We start from the raw sequence: 17,148 nt of genomic DNA on the forward strand, positions 1-17,148 counted from the left end.
TTTTTCATGCCGTAATGTTGTAATTCTTTATTCCCATTTCCAAAAAGCATATATTTTCTCTCCTGATTTCAGATGATGACAACTCAAAGACTTTAAACTTGGAAGAGTCAAAGGCAGATAATAAATTTACTGGATATTGTTAAATTGTTTTGAGGATGGTGGCAGCATTGTAACTAATTAGTTCATTGTTTTCAAATTAATTTTGTAAAATATATTTATGTGTATAAAATAATCCAAGAGTGTCTTGGGGCTGTTCAGTCTTTTTTTTTCATTTGGAATCTTACATGATTACTGTGTTAAAGCCACTCAATGTTATCTTATTCTTTCCATGTAATGCAAACCGGCCTTCTTTACTTATTTTTACCACTCTGATTTTTGCATTTATGCTAGATCAGAATAGGGCAAAGTCTGATCTGATCAATTGCCTCTATAATACTAGTATCCCATTTATGTAGTTGACAAATGTGGCACAAAGGGAATGGATCCTTACTTTTAAGTTGTACCCATACCTGGATATTGTTTTGAGATAGAAATTTGAAAACAAATTTTATTTGTAACTTTGTATCTATTAAATATTTTCTCATTTCAAATCAGGAACCCTTTGGTGGTAGCAATAGTGTCTTCTGCTTATACAGTGCTTAGTAACAATCCACTTCGTTTGGCTTTTTTTCTCTCATTCTACTTGCTTTACATTATTACATGGAGAATGCTTAGCACCAATTGTGGTATGCTGTAGAGGTTTGGCAGTCAGATAATGGGGTAGAATGCAGTCATTTGTCAAGAGACTTTCTTACAGGTCTTCCGGGAATCTCCTAGTCTTGAGATTAAACATTGATAAGCTTGTATGTAGTAACTTTCATTGTCCTATAGATAAAGGCAATCAGTGATTGCTATTAAATATTTTCTGGCTGAAAATGTAGATATGCAAAGGCTGCTTTATTTTTTCCCTCAGTTTCTTCTACTGAAATGGGAACTCATAAAGCTAGATTAACTGAGCGTTGCAGTAAGGATTAATTTTCTGATAGGAATGTGAAACGCTTTGAAGTTACCAACCATTTTATTAATGAGTAGCTTTTATATAAAGCTGTGTCCACATGATTTGATTTATATTTGAAATGTGTGTTCCTGTTGTTCATATAGCTCTCTTTTTCTCCCATGAAGTTTTAGCATTCTTTTATTGGAGCTCTAAAAGATTTCAGGTCTATTTATAGAAATGAGAGACATATTTTAGCCTGTTTACATCCTAACATGCATTTAATCCTAGTATATGGACTTGCTCTGAATTTGTTATTATTACAAATAAATTGGGCTTTTATCTTTGACTACTATAATATATGCTTTCAACTCAAACTTTAGCTAAAAAAGTTATGCTTTTGTAATTGTATCAGTAATTATTAGCTTAGTGCACTGATATAATGTATGAAAGGGCAATAAAACAAAATTGGGTAGGATATGAAAATAAAAACTTTTTGTTGACTATTCTTATCCATAATCTAATGTTATATCAATCAATCTCAGCAATTCAAACCTGATTTGAGAAAAAGTAATCTGTGACAGGCATGGATTTGAAGAATTGCTTCCTAACTCTTAACTTAGTATTATCATTTGTATGACTTTAGCATAAAAACAAAATAGGTATAGAACAAAACATATATCTTGTTTCTGAATTTGAATAAAAAATAGTAAGAGGCTACTTCAGCAATTAAATACAACCTGAATATATGCATATGCATGTAGGCCCCATTGGAACATCACTCAGAATCCAATTTTGAAGCACAGTAGTAGATCATTTGTTGAAAACTGAGAAAATAATAGGAAATAATGGACTAAAGAAAGAAGGAAGGTAGGAAGGAAGGAAAAGGGGAGGGAAGAAGTAAGGGAATGGGCAAGGAGCTTTCATTAATAAAATCAAGCTGACTTCTATTTAGAAAGAACTTTAGCTCTGTGATAGCCAGTTCGGATGGTTGTTCTTCATCAGCCGTTTTCACAACACGCTGATCTGGATTCTATCCCTTCCTTGATTGATTGATCGTGTCACAGACAAATGTTAATTGTTTTTTCACCAATACTTTCTAACCATGCAGTGGTCTTCTCATCTCAGCCCAGGGCTCACTGTCTTCTTCTGAAGCTTATCTAGCTTCTAAAGCCGTTTAGATCTATCTTGACCTTACTGTCATTTTGAAAAATTCAAGGAGGATATAGAAGCTGGAGGAAAAAAAAAAAAAAAGGGGAAAATACTAAAGAGATAGGTGCTGATATGAGAGAGAAAAGGCATTTAGAATTGGAGTAAATGTTTTAAATATAATTTTAAAAGGAAGTTATCAGAATTTTGACACTTGGAATGTTAAAGTTTTATGGGAGTATGCTTTGCACTAAGGATTTAGTATTTAAATCTGCATTCCCTTTTGGAAACATGAACTATTTGTTAAGATTTGAGGCTTAAAAGATACAAATAAATAGTTGTAAGCAGTAGCGCCAGTTGCAAATCCATTTGCATAGAGAGCAGAAATAACTCATTGAGAAAAATTTGGTAATTATCAGAACCTTCTAAAGTTTGGATTTCTGTAATCTTTATGAATCTTGATAAAAACAAGTGTAATTACTCCCTGTATTCTAGTATGCTATTTAGAAATACAGTAGGGCAAATAATAAATGGTATTTATATAGGTATTTATTTAATAAAAATATGTATTGGTTTTTACATAAGAGAAAAGTTTTAGCAGTTTTTATTACTAGGGGTCAGAGAACATCTTAATTTCATTTTCTTCTTGTTTTGCTCTCATTGGATAATTTACAAAAGTTAGATTTCTTTTTTAAGAACTAAGTGGTTTCAGATTGGCCTCTTCTCTCCTGAATATCTGTTATTGTTTCTTGCACAGCACAAACATTTTGCTTGGACTTAAAAAAAATTGCCTGGATTAAAAGGAGTATCTAATGTTAAACTCATAGGAAAGAGCTCTCTTTTCTATACTATCAATCTAAGAAATGACAAATGTGAATTGAATATTAATAGAATTATAATACTAAAATAGATTATTGAGCATTATCTTTTTTCTCCTAGATGATAGTTTAAATAATTATCTGGTGAAAATAAACTTTATGGTGGTATTTTATAATACATATTATAGAATAATGTAATTTTCTATATCCTGGGGTTCAAGCTACAGCAACGAAAACAGCTTTGTGCATTCTTAAATGAAAATTTCCCCATAAACTGACTTTCTAAATTTGTGATAAATATATATTTTTAATACTTACTTTTGTATTTTAATAGATTCCTCCTGCATGGAAAAACTACTTTCAAAAGATTGGAAGGAAAAAATGGAAAGACTAAATACCAGTGAACTTCTTGGGGAAATTAAAGGTACAACATAAAATATATTGAACATGTCAATGCAGTTATGTTATTTTGTGTAACAATGCATTTGCTGATCTTCTGTACCATAACACTAAATCTTACATCTAACATTTGATTGTACATGAGAGGGTAAGTGTATTATACGTTTCTGAGCTTTTATTCCTTGCAATGTTTACAAACTGAAAAATTTCTCCCCTTTTTGTATTAGTCTATAAACATATAACTTATGGGATATGCTGCCTCATTAATTTACTTCACAAAAAAGGTATAAAAACCTTATGTCAAAAGATGAGCAAATTAAGCTAAAGATAGTCTTAGTTTTTCCTCTTAAAATTATAATAATAGCTTAATTTATGAATCCAAATTATTTTGAATTTCTTCTAATCAAAATGAGTTGCCTGTAGCACCTTTAAAAATGTTTCTAGAATGTGCTGTACATAATGGTTTATTGGGGGATTCTGAAGCCTGTTTACCTTGGTTCAAATCCTGGCTCTATCACTGGATGAGTACTTTGGACAAGCCACTGACCTTTTTTTTTCTTTTCTTTTCTTTCTTTTCTTTTTTTTTTTTTTTTTTTTTTTGAGATAGAGACTCACTCTGTTGCCAGGCTGGAGTGCAGTGGCACGATCTCAGCTCACTGCAACCTCTGCCTCCCGGGTTCAAGTGATTCTCCTGCCTCAGGCCCCTGAGTAGCTGGGACTACAGGCATGTGCCACCATGCCCACTTAATTTTTGTATTTTTAGTAGAGACGGGTTTCACCAGGCTGACCAGGATGTTCTCGATCTCTTGACCTTGTGATCTGCCTATCTTGGCCTCCCAAATTGCTGGGATTACAGGTGTGAGTCACTACGCCCGGCGTTTTTCATGTTTTCTAATCCTCATCTCTAAAATGAGGATAATACAAGTACTTCCTTCATAGGCTAATTAAGAGAGTTAATACATGTATAGTTCTTAGAACAATACCTGGCACTTAAGAAAGTACTCATGAGTTTAAGTTTGGTGGTTATTATTAATATATACAAAGGATCCTATGTTGATTAAGCTCAAATTTCATTAGGTTTAGCATTTCATGGTCTCTGACTCAGATGAGAATAAACATCTTTACTTTTGAATATATGTGATGGATGTTATTATTTTTAGACATGTTAAGAAGTGAACTATCCCAATCCATTCAGATAGTAAGTTACCTTATCAATCGAGAGTTATACTTTTTGCCTACTAATGGAACTCTTGCTAATTCATTTATGGAGAAGAAGTGCTGTATATATATTTGCATTATGAATGAAATTCGTGATCACTCATTAACTCTGTCAATCCTTACGGACAGTCATCACTGTGATTGGCACTAACGATTTGGGTGCTTAGTTACATTAGTTTTCTGAATTTATCAAACCACTTTAGTTGAATCTTCCTATTGGTCGTGGATAATATCTGAGTTAAGATGAAAATCTGATAATAATTATCTAATGTAAATGTTGCTTTGAATTTACTACAGAAAATTTCCTAGTTTTCAGGTATGTCATTTTCAACTCAAATGAAGAGAAAAGGAAGTCATCTTTTTTCCCAGCAAATAATTAATAAATCATTGCATTAACTAAAATTGTGTATCACAACCAGTGGAAACTGGATATTATTTTGAGTTCCCCTACTTCTGTTTTGTACTCATAAAGGCCATTTGCTGTTTTGGAAAAAAAAGAAACTCAACTTATTGATGGATACAAAGAAAGTCATTAGTGACATATTCTCTATCCAGCTGCAATAACATGGTGTTTGCTACTTTGCACGTCATTCTGTGTTTTCTTCCCTTTCCAAAGTCATTCCTTTTTATAACAGTGAGAACAGAAATGGTTTGTACAAAGGCAAGCTTTTTCCAGCATGAATGATGAGGGTCCTGCTTTCTGTTAGGAATGTGAAAACTAACATTTTGTTATGTTATAATTCAACGTGGAGTTATTGTACTTCAGGGTATATTTTCTCCCTTACTTTCCATCTTTCTTTATATTTAATTCTAATTTTGAATTCAAAATTTTATAAAAGGACTAGTCTTGGATACTTGAAATGTATAAATCACAAAAGTGAATCACATGAAAAATTAGCCTTTTCAAAATCTTTAACCTTTTTTTTCTGGATTCTTTGTGATACATGAACTTTCATTTGTGTTATTCTGAGTTTCTTATGGGCATAAAATATAAGATTCTTATTAAATTTATCTTTATTCTACATTATCATCTCTTCATACATACTAATATCTTCTACAGAAAATGTACTAATAAAAATTAATTTAAAAATGAAAAAATCAGTTAAAGTACTATTTAAATAGTTTGAATAAACCACTGCCAAAACTCAACATACATTTTTATTCTGGTGGAAACCAGGCCAGTTATTATCCACCTAAATTACTTCTCATTATCCTGAAATTTTAAAATGACCTAAATTATGTCTTTGAGGAATACATACAATCATGGGTTATCAGTATTTAATATTATATCTCGAGCATTATGTATTTTTGATAGCTCTTATATTTTTCTGATTGCAAAATTCATATGTATTTATTTGTAAGAAACATAGAAAAAAACATAAAGGTAGTGAAACTGTCTTTTAATTCTACCTGTATCTTATTGTGTATTCTTTCCATTTTAAATTATGCATACTTATGTTAATTTTTCCCCATAAAATTAGAATCATCCCATTATAATTTTTTTGTAATCTATTTTCCCCACTTAATGATATATTATGAATTTTCCTGAGATTGAGTTATCTTCCAAAATATTATTTTTGTTGGCAGAAAGTATTGCATGAAGTGAGGTTTTCATAATGTAACTGGGCCTTTTCTTCAACATTTGTTTTTATTGTTTTTGTTTTTGTTTTTGTTTTTTGTTTTTTTTTTTTTGAGACGGAGTCTCGCTCTGTTGCCCAGGCTGGAGTGCAGTGGCCGGATCTCAGCTCACTGCAAGCTCCGCCTCCCGGTTTCACACCATTCTCCTGCCTCAGCCTCCCGCGTAGCTGGGACTACAGGCGCCCGCCACCTCGCCCGGCTAATTTTCTTGTATTTTTTAGTAGAGACGGGGTTTCACTGGGTTAGCCAGGATGGTCTCGATCTCCTGACCTCATGATCCGCCCGTCTCGGCCTCCCAAAGTGCTGGGATAACAGGCTTGAGCCACCGCGCCCGGCTATTGTTTGTTGGTACAAAGAGCACCTATCTTGAAAACAGATAACATTTTTATTAAGACTTATGAACTTATTAGTGGTTATTTAGATTATATTCTTAAAAGTGAAATTCCTGGTTCAAAGAGTTTGTTCTTTTTTTTTAAAAAAAAATACTTTAAGTTCTAGGGTACATGTGCACAACGTGCAGGTTTGTTACCTATGTATACATGTGCCATGTTGGTGTGCTGTACCCATCAACTCATCAGCACCCATCAACGTGTCATTTACATCAGGTGTAACTCCCAATGCCATCCCTCCCTCCTCCCCCCTCCCCACAATAGGCCCTGGTGTGTGATGTTCCCCTTCCCATGTCCAAGTGATCTCATTGTTCAATTCCCACCTATGAGTGAGAACATGCGGTGTTTTGTTTTCTGTTCTTGTGATAGTTTGCTGAGAATGATGGTTTCCAGCTTCATCCATGTCCCTACAAAGGACACAAACTCATCCTTTTTTATGGCTGCATAGTATTCCATGGTATATATGTGCCACATTTTCTTAATCCAGTCTGTCACTGATGGACATTTGGGTTGATTCCAAGTCTTTACTATTGTGAATAGTGCTGCAGTAAACATACGTGTGCATGTGTCTTTATAGCAGCATGATTTATAATCCTTTGGGTGTATACCCAATAATAGGATGGCTGGGTCATATGGTGTTTCTAGTTCTAGATCATTCAGGAATCGCTATATCATTTTCCACAATCGTTGAACTAGTTTACAATCCCACCAACAGTGTAAAAGTGTTCCTATTTCTCCACATCCTCTCCAGCACCTGTTGTTTCCTGACTTTTTAATGATAGCCATTCTAACTGGTGTGAGATGGTATCTCATTGTGGTTTTGATTTGCATTTCTCTGATGGCCAGTGATGAGCATTTTTTCATGTGTCTGTTGACTGTATGCATGTCTTCTTTTGAGAAATGTCTGTTCATATCCTTTGCCCACTTTTTGATGGGGTTGTTTGTTTTTTTCTTGTAAATTTGTTTGAGTTCTTTGTAGGTTCTGGATATTAGCCCTTTGTCAGATGAGTAGATTGCAAAAATTTTCTCCCATTCTGTAGGTTGCCTGTTCACTCTGATGGTAGTTTCTTTTGCTGTGCAGAAGCTCTTTAGTTTAATTAGATCCCATTTGTCAATTTTGGCTTTTGTTGCTGCTGCTTTTGGTGTTTTAGACATGAAGTCCTTGCCTATGCCTATGTCCTGAATGGTATTACCTAGGTTTTCTTCTAGGGTGTTTATGATATTAGGTCTAACATTTAAGTCTCTAATCCATCTTGAATTAATTTTTGTATAAGGAGTAAGGAAAGGATCCAGTTTCAGCTTTCTACTTATGGCTAGCCAATTTTCCCAGCACCATTTATTAAATAGGGAATCCTTTCCCCATTTCTTGTTTTTGTCAGGTTTGTCAGAGATCAGATGGCCGTAGATGTGTGGTATTATTTCTGAGGGCTCTGTTCTGTTCCATTGGTCTATATCTCTGTTTAGGTACCAGTACCGTGCTGTTTTGGTTATTGTAGCCTTGTAGTATAGTTTGAAGTCAGGTAGCGTGATGCCTCCAGCTTTGTTCTTTTGACTTAGGATTGTCTTGGCAATGCGGGCTCTTTTTTGGTTCCATATGAACTTTAAAGCAGTTTTTTATCCAATTGTGTGAAGAAAATGATTGGTAGCTTGATGGGGATGGCACTGAATCTGTAAATTACCTTGGGCAGTATGGCCATTTTCACGATATTGATTCTTCCTACCCATGAGCATGGTATGTTCTTCCATTTGTTTATGTCCTCTTTTATTTCACTGAGCAGCGGTTTGTAGTTCTCCCTGAAGAGGTCCTTTACATCCTTTGTAAGTTGGATTCCTAGGTATTTTATTCTCTTTGAAGCTATTGTGAATGGGAGTTCATTCATAATTTGGCTTTCTGTTTTTCTGTTATTGGTGTATAAGAATGCTTGTGATTTTTGCACATCGATTTTGTATCCTGAGACTTTGCTGAAGTTGCTTATCAGCTTAAGGAGATTTTGGGCTGAGATGATGGGGTTTTCTAAATATACAATCATGTCATCTGCAAACAGGGACAATTTGACTTCTTTTCCTTACTTCTTTTTAAAAAGACTTTTGATTCTTATTGCCAGTTACCCTTCAGGAAGAGTATAGTATTCCGTGCTCTCACCAGTAGTATCTGCAAGTTTTTATTCTCTTGCCCTGAATAACAAGTATTATTAATTTAAAATTTCTTGCCATTTTTATAAGGGAAAAACATATCATTGTTGATTTAGTGAGTTTTTTGACTATTAGTGAGAATGAGGTGCTTTATCTCCCTTTATTTGCAATTGAATATCTCTTCCTTTGTGAACTGCATATTTATGTTGGTTGCCCATTTTTCCTTTAAAAAACTTGTCCAGTTCTCAATATTTTCTAAGAACTCTTAATATGTTTTAATAGTATTAAACTTTATTTGTGATATATGTTGCATTTTGTCATTTGTTTTATTTTCTGGTTTTGTTGTCAGTTTTTCCATCCCTTTTTTAATGCTTTTTTCTATAGGGGGTTTGTTTAGAAAGGCTTCCTCATCCTGAAATTGAACAATATTCTGCTATATTTTCATCCAATTTGTTGGCTATATTTTTAAACACTTAACTATATAATACATCTTAAATATGTTTTGATGAATAATGTCAACTAGAAATATAACTTAATTTTATTCTCAAGCAGTTAACCAAATATCTGTACTGTTTATTAAATAATCTATCTTACCTCCTCTGGCTTGAAATAGCATCTTTTATTACACTCTGATTACATATTTGGAACTATTTATCAGATTTTGGTTCTATTCCATTGATTTTTCCATCTAAACTTTTATTAGTACTATGCTATATTAATCACTGTAACTTTAGTATCCTTCAAAAGTAAGTATTGCAAGACTACACTCATAATTTTTCTTTAAGGTGCTTCCATACTTGTTTAAAGTTTATCTTTAATTTATTTTATCAAGTTGTTAATTAAAATTCCAAAGTGATTTTTTAAAAGATTATATTACATTTATTTGAAATGGTAGGATGAACTGACATCTTTATACTATCGAATTGCTCCATTCAAAGTCATTTATTCAGTTATTTTATGTCTCTCAATAATATTTTGTCTTTAAAATACAGGTTCTGCACATTTCCTTTGATGTTTTCTTAATAATATTTAATATTTTTGCTTATTCTTGTGAATGAGATATTTTTGATTCTATTTTCCTTTTGTTATATTTAGGGATGCTATTGAATTTTGCTAGTTAATTTTGTAACTTCCCTGTATTGAACTTTTAGCTGTAGTCATATTTCAGTAGATATGTTTTCTCTTCCTTTTTGATAGTTATATGTCTCTTTGCTACCCACTCCCACCCACCCTTCATACGTTCATTGCCTTGAATGCCAAGAATAATATTAAGTAATAGAGAAGTAATAGCAGATATTTCAGTGTAGTTTTTAATTTATGGAGTTGTTTTTAACATTTCATATTTGGCATTCTATTGACTATTGATTTAAAATATTCATTTAAAGATATCCTTCTAGTCTACTAGGAGTTTGGTCTTTTATGATAACTTGCATTTTATTTCATGGAATATCTTATTAGGTTTTGTTTTTCAAATTTGTCATTGAAATAAACCCTGATTAGTCATGGTATAGTCTTGTTTATATGTACTGCATCATTTTATTTGCTCATATTATAGTTGTTATAGTTATTTTTACAACTGTAATTATAAATTGATTAGAGTTTTCCATGTTTATATTACTTTTGTTAATTTTTTAGTACCAGTGTTCATAGTTGAACTGAAAAACTTTTCCTCTTTTTCTTGGTTATGTAAAATATTGAATAAATAACATGAGCTACTTATTCCTTGAAATTCTGAAAAATATTCTCATAAAACATCTAGGCCTAGAATTTTCTTTGGAGATTTTTTTAAACATTTTCTACTTCTCTTTTAAGTCAGTTTTGCCATAAAATATTTTTCCTAAATATTTTTAAAGAGAAGAAACTCTTAGAGAATTGTATATCTCATGAGATTTTCAAATCTCGTTGACTTCATATACATATCTTATTTTTAGTTCTTCCATTTATTTCCTGTTATAGATCCCATTTTTAATTTTGCATATTTGTTTTCTCTTTTTTTTTTTCAATTTTACTTGCTAGTGGTTTTTCTATTTATTGCTCCCCCAATAATCCAGTTTTTGGATTTGTCAATTCTGCTGCTTTTCAATATGCCAATTAATTCATTTTGCTTTTACCCTTATTGTCTCTCCTTTCCTATTATTCTTATGCTTTTTCTTTTGTTTTTTGATATCTTTTAACTTGAATACTTCACGTAACAAATTTTTATTTAATGATAATGGTACTTTTGGCTATGAATATATTTCTAGAAATAGCTTTATTCATCCAGTAAGTTTGCGCTTTTAGAACTTTGTCATTATTTTCTAAATATTCAACATTTGTATTATTTTCTAGCTGATCTGTGTTTATATATCATTCTTAACTGCACATATTCTTTTAGAGTCATAGAGTATAATGAAGCTGGGGAAGGGAGAGAACTCAGCCTTTATCACTGCCATTGGAAAATTCTATGTGATGGGTAGGTGCTAGAAGAAGAGTCAAGTGTGGGCTGTAGAATGGATAAGGGCAATGATTCTTCAACTCAAGGAGCTTAATATTTTTACATAATAACAAATTATTATTTTACTTTTTAGATTTTACTTTAAAAATCAGTGGTTTCTCATAAAATTTTATATCTGATTAATGTAAAGCAATGTTTCTAAAACCCCTTGATAGGAGTTGGAATACTGCTAAAATCTGGGAAACACTAAATCATAGGATTTTTTATGAGTATGTACCTGAGTCATGCCTAATATTCTTTTTTTTATTATCTATATGTAAGGTGGACAGCATGAAGTTTTGATATACATACATATAGTGAAATGATTACTAATCAAGCAAATTAATGTATGTATCACCTCACATAGTTACCTTGTTCTGTGTGTGTGGTAAGAGCACCCAAAATATACTCTCGTAGCAAATTTCCAGCATGCAGCACAATATTATCAACTTTAGTTTTTATGTTATAGAGTAGAGCTATAGACTTATTCATCCTACATAACTGCAACTTTGTACCCTTTGACCTACATCTCCCTATTCCTCTCTCTCTCTTACCCCTGTTAACCACCATTCTTAATATTCTTAAATAGAAAATCCGTCAACTCCCTACCATTTTTTCATATGTAGCCTCCTTGCTAGTAGCAGTACTGAGGATAGAATGCTATAATTGTCATAAATTTAATAGTAGTCATCTCAAATCAGGATTCAAACCAAGTTAACTTTATTACAATTATTACAAAATAACTTTATTATTAAAACTTTAAATGAAATACAAAATAAAATGTTTACACCTTTGATTTGGTCTGGTTGCATCTGAAGTGTTGTGTCCCAGTTGGGGTCTCATTTTTTTTTTTTTTGAGATAGGGTCTTGTTCTGTCACCTAGGCAGGAGTGCATTGGTGTAATCTTGCCTCACTGCAACCTCTGCCCCCCGGGTTCAAGCAGTTCTCCTGCCTTAGCCTCCTGAGTAGCTGGGATTACAGGCATGTGCCACCATACCTGGCTAGTTTTTGTATTTTTAGTAGAGACAGGGTTTCACCATTTTGGTGAGACTGAACTTGAACTCCTGACCTCAGCTGATCCGCCTGCCTCGGCCTCCCAAAGTGCTGGAATTACAGGCATGAGCCACTGCACCCGGCCTGGGTCTCATATTTTTAAGAGATCTATTGTCACATTAGTATTTATCAGAATGACTAGAATAGTAAAGAGTCTTGAACATTTAGTATGAATAGTAATTAAAAACCTAGGGAAGTTTGGCCTAATGCATATTATTTGACTTGAAGTTTTATTGAATAGAAGAGGATAATATTTGTTTTCTGCTGTTTTAGGGGGTTAAGGTAATAGGGAACTTGTTCTTAATAAAAAACTGAAATTAAGAACTTATAGCTGTCTGACAATGATAAGATTGGACTGCATTAGTAGAGAGTGCCTCAGGTATAAGCAGATGTTCAATAAATATTTGTTGAATTAGTTGGGCCTGGTGATGTGCGCCTTTAGTCCCAGCTACTCAGAAGGTTGAGGCAGGAAGATCGCTTGACCCTGTGATTGCACCACTGCATTCCAGTCTGGGTAACACAGTGAGACCCTGTCTCAAAAAAAAAAAAAAAATTAAAAAATCAGAAATAATAAATATTTGTTGAATGAATGAATGAAGGAATGAATTAAAGGATGAATTAATAAAATAAATAAAAATTGTGTTCTGGAAAATTTTAAGCAGAGATGTTGTAGAGGGTATTCCCATGCTGATGGAATGTTATCTTCATAATCTCCTAAGGTTCCTTTCAAATTAATACTACAGTTATTATACTTTGTTAATTAGAAGACTGACTTCCAAAATATGTTCTGTTTCCTGTCAATAAATAATTTGGTCAGTAACTTTTGTAAGATGTCTTATTGTTTACATATAAACATCTAACATTTTATTTGAGTCCTTTAACAATCCAGTGTGGAAAATATTATTATACTGATTTTACATATGAGTAAAATGAGACTGAGAGAATTAGGTAGCTTGTTCAGGGTCGCCCAGAAAGTTGTGAAGGTAGGGTTTGAATGTTGGCCTCTGAATACTCTGTTTAATACAATACAAAGTAGTTATTCTTTAAAGCCTTTGAATTCTGCAGTGGGAGCAAGAAAAAGACAGATTATGGGCTGTTCCTCCCACCTACAACCCACAAACAACTAAAATAACTCCACTTTTACCCTTTTCTATGTAAATTAGGCAGTATGGCAAACCAGGAGTGATATAGATAATACAGTTCTCCATGTGGTAGTATTTATCTTGATCTGTACCTGAATGAGAGAAAGGGTTGAAGAAATATGGTGGAAGGATACAAGGTAAGACAGAACTACTGGTAGAGCCCATAACCCATCTGTATCTATGTTTGTTTGAGTTTTGCTAAAGGAATGAAGATACCATAGTTATTTATGAGATATTTCTAAATGCAATGGTGACATACTACATGATGTCTAGAGTATGAGGATTCATTCTCTGTCTCCATGGGTGGGTCTAACCTTCATGGCTGAGATCATCTTAGTCAGTCTGCCTGTTTTACACACATGCTCCTCTGTGATGTGTCTAGCATCTCCTCCTTAGTGTGAAGGTGCCTCTCTGGACAATGTGTCAGAGAAACAGTAACGTTGGTTGTTTGAGTTAGCACAAACTGTGCTTGTGTTTGACACACACACAGATGATAAGAGAGAGAGAGAGAAGAAAAAAACACAATTATGTGATAGGAGCCAAATAAGGAAAATAGTGTTTTCTTTCGTTGGTCATTTATGATTAATTATTTTAAAATTTACATTTAGGGATCAAGGTAGATATGCTTGTAGGTATACTCTTCTGTAGCTTAGAAAAGCAACAGTCTCTTCTGACAGAAAAAAAATTGACTAAACAAATACTTTTTCATGGGAAATTCTACAAATGGTTCCCAATGTTTTTCAAAGGCACTGTTGAAAACCAATTACTTATTATAGTTACTCAACTAATATGTCTGAAAAGTTTGGTTATAGAACCTAAATACTATCATTGTAGTTCACAGTTAAAGACTGAAAGCATTGCTCCCTGTTACTTTATTAGGGTTGTTACTAAAAGAAGTAAAATTAGGAACTGCATTACATCAAATAGTACAAGCATATTATGATTGGGCTTGGTGCAAATACTGAATTAAAATGCAAATTTATTACAACACTGCTACTAAGTGCCACTGAGGGCCTGGTTTCATTTTTAGTTTTGATTGCAAGCATAACTTTTTGGAGGAGTGCACAGGAACACAAAAGTCATGGTTTCTTTCACTGCATGATAGATCTTTGAAGATCAAATAGTGTAGGTTATTCTTGAGGTAACTTTAGCAGTGCTGTTATCACCAAAGGGTCAGGATGGCTCTAACAGCATTCCCATAGAATTAGTGTTCTGCAACACAGGTTACTATCTTAAAGGCCAGTTCTGTCTCCTAGTTTGTTCATTTCTATCATAAGGGCCTAAAGTATATGTAAGTGCTTTGATTGCTTATTACATACATTGCCTTTTCTACAGAATACTTTTTTTTTTTTTTGGAATAGCAATTCATAATTACTACTGTTTTCTGTTTTAGGCAATCACAGAAGGACTAGAGTGGTTTTACAAGAGCTGTGGCTGTAAACTTTGCATATTTGCTTATAAATGAGTTTTTCTTGAATTTCTACTTACAAATTTATAGCAATTGTTTTATCTGGTGGAACTTAAAAAAAAACTAGAAATGCTTAGAGTTTAATCATCTGCCACTTTTCAACTCTGATAAAATTTTTAATAGCAAAGTTCACATACCTAGGGATTTTTATTGTCTCTTTAGAAAAAAGTATCAAAACAGTAACTATCGATGTTTAGATCTTATAGATTTTTAAAAATATAAATTGTTATCTCCATAACAGTTAAACGAATGCTATATTGATCTAGAGACTGACTTGTAAAAAAGATTGACACAACAGATGTTTTTCACTTTCCTCTTTTAATGAAATAATGTTTGCCAGTATTTTCTATATATATCTGTGTAATTGTACAACTTCAGAGTAATATCTAGAATCATAGAATCTCCAAAAATTAGAGCTGGAGGTGCTTTGTATATTATGTAATCCAACTTCTTACTTTTCATATTGGGATCTCAATATCCATAAAAGAAAAGTCACTGCTCTAAATCATATAGTAAATTACTAAGGTGGAAACTTAATATTCCCCCAAAATAGCATGTTTAGTCCATTTTACATAGTCTCTTGATTGTCTTGTTATCAATAGTGAGTAATTATTGTAGAACCCATGGACTCTTTTTGCTAACAACAAATGCATACAGCAGCTAGTTTTATAAATATGTACATACATTATAATACAGCAGCACCTATAGTTTTTTTTTAATTATACCACTTTGCATGAATGTAGACATTTCAAAGCTCTCCTTTGTACTCTCTGTTATCAACATCTTTTACTTCTTTTGAAGTCTGTGTGATATACATAAAAGCAATTAAAACCTCTCCCCACTTGGGGTTAGAGACACAAGGTCTTCTTAATTAAAACTCAAACAAAAGCTACTGGCAAGAATTCCTACTATATGATTAAGGTCTAAAGTATTATGATACATTAGAATCATTCTTAACTGTTGGGATTAAAAGAAATCAATATGTTGGGGAAAAAATTAGTTGAATCTAATTAGTGAAATAAATGTTTACATAAAAGAAAACACTGAAGTTTAATAACGGGTTCTGATTATAAATATAATACTGGCTAAAAATGTTCTTTGTTATTATTACTTTGACCACATAATCATATTTTATATTCACTGAAAAAGAATCTGAAACTTATTGTTTGTAGTTAATTATTATAATTAAAAGTATAAAACTAAAAATCATACCTGGTTTCAAAAATTTCAATTGTAAAATGTTCTTATATTTGAAAATAGTCACCAATTATAGAACATTTCTATTGATTTTATTTTTAAAAGGCTAATTTTAGCAATAGCTACAGCTTAGAGTAGGGAAAGGAGGCAAAATTGGTTTAAAATAAAATGATCCAAAGTATTCTTACACAATTATGATTACATTAAATATGTACTGGTCTATTTGGTGACATATCGAAAGAAAAAAGAATATGTTTTGATATAATACAAATGCAAGACATTTTACTTTTTTCTTCCTGATTGCTATGATGAAAATAAACATAGCTAACATGAAGAAGAAAAACTGTTACTAATTGAAGCCCAGATTTTAAGTAAAATGAAGGTCATCAGCAATTTCCTGGAAGCCATTCAGATTGCTTACCAGGAAATGGTGGCTAGCAGGACATCTGTAATCGCCCTGTGTGGAATTAGTGAAAACATACTGGAGCTTAAATGATGTGTGTTAGATTTAGGCTGAGGGGGGAACCTTTCTCTATTAAAGTAGCTAGTATTATTTGAATACAAACAATTTTGTTTCAGTATTAATGTACAAACCCAGAATCGAAAACAGCCATTAACATCTATATCTACATCTGTACATCCATACATTAATACACACCTATAGATTGGATTATGACTCTTAGTGGAATGAGAGATGACAGGGTAACGTCAGAATAATACGAATCTGAGAGTGAAATGTGTTTAGGTAAATTAAAGGAATTTCTATGACTTAGAATGCTGATTTCATAACATTTTGGATAGTAAATTTAGTCCCATTTTTGTAGCATTTTCTTATCTCAATAAAGAAATGAGAAAAGTTGAGTGTTAAATGAAAATGCCTCCAAGGACATAAACCTAAGTCTGATTTACTCTGCATTGTGATGGGAGAAATGGGGTCACTGATTTAGAGACTTTTAGCCCAGCATCTCTATATTACCTGAATGATTGGTTGGTTTAATGAGGATTAACATCTCTGGAACTATTAAAAATATCAGAGAAAAACTGAGGAGAGTATTCTGTGCATCAATTTGTATAGTAAATTATATATACATAGAAAAT

General features: G+C 32.6%; 1 protein-coding gene across 38 annotated transcripts in view; it reads left to right on the top strand.

Moving 5' to 3' along the window:
• LOC105486943 (SRY-box transcription factor 6) overlaps positions 1–17,148 on the top strand; it is an 806,217-nt gene that overhangs the window by 520,250 nt on the left and 268,819 nt on the right. For all 38 annotated transcript variants that reach the window (XM_024794517.2, XM_071075039.1, XM_071075037.1 and 35 more), the window contains one exon: positions 3,275–3,364. In XM_024794517.2, coding sequence (XP_024650285.2) covers positions 3,275–3,364 — 90 coding nt within the window. The remainder of the gene's footprint in view (positions 1–3,274; positions 3,365–17,148) is intronic.

This window comes from Macaca nemestrina, chromosome 12 (assembly GCF_043159975.1).
Source record: "Macaca nemestrina isolate mMacNem1 chromosome 12, mMacNem.hap1, whole genome shotgun sequence".
NCBI lineage: Eukaryota > Metazoa > Chordata > Mammalia > Primates > Cercopithecidae > Macaca > Macaca nemestrina.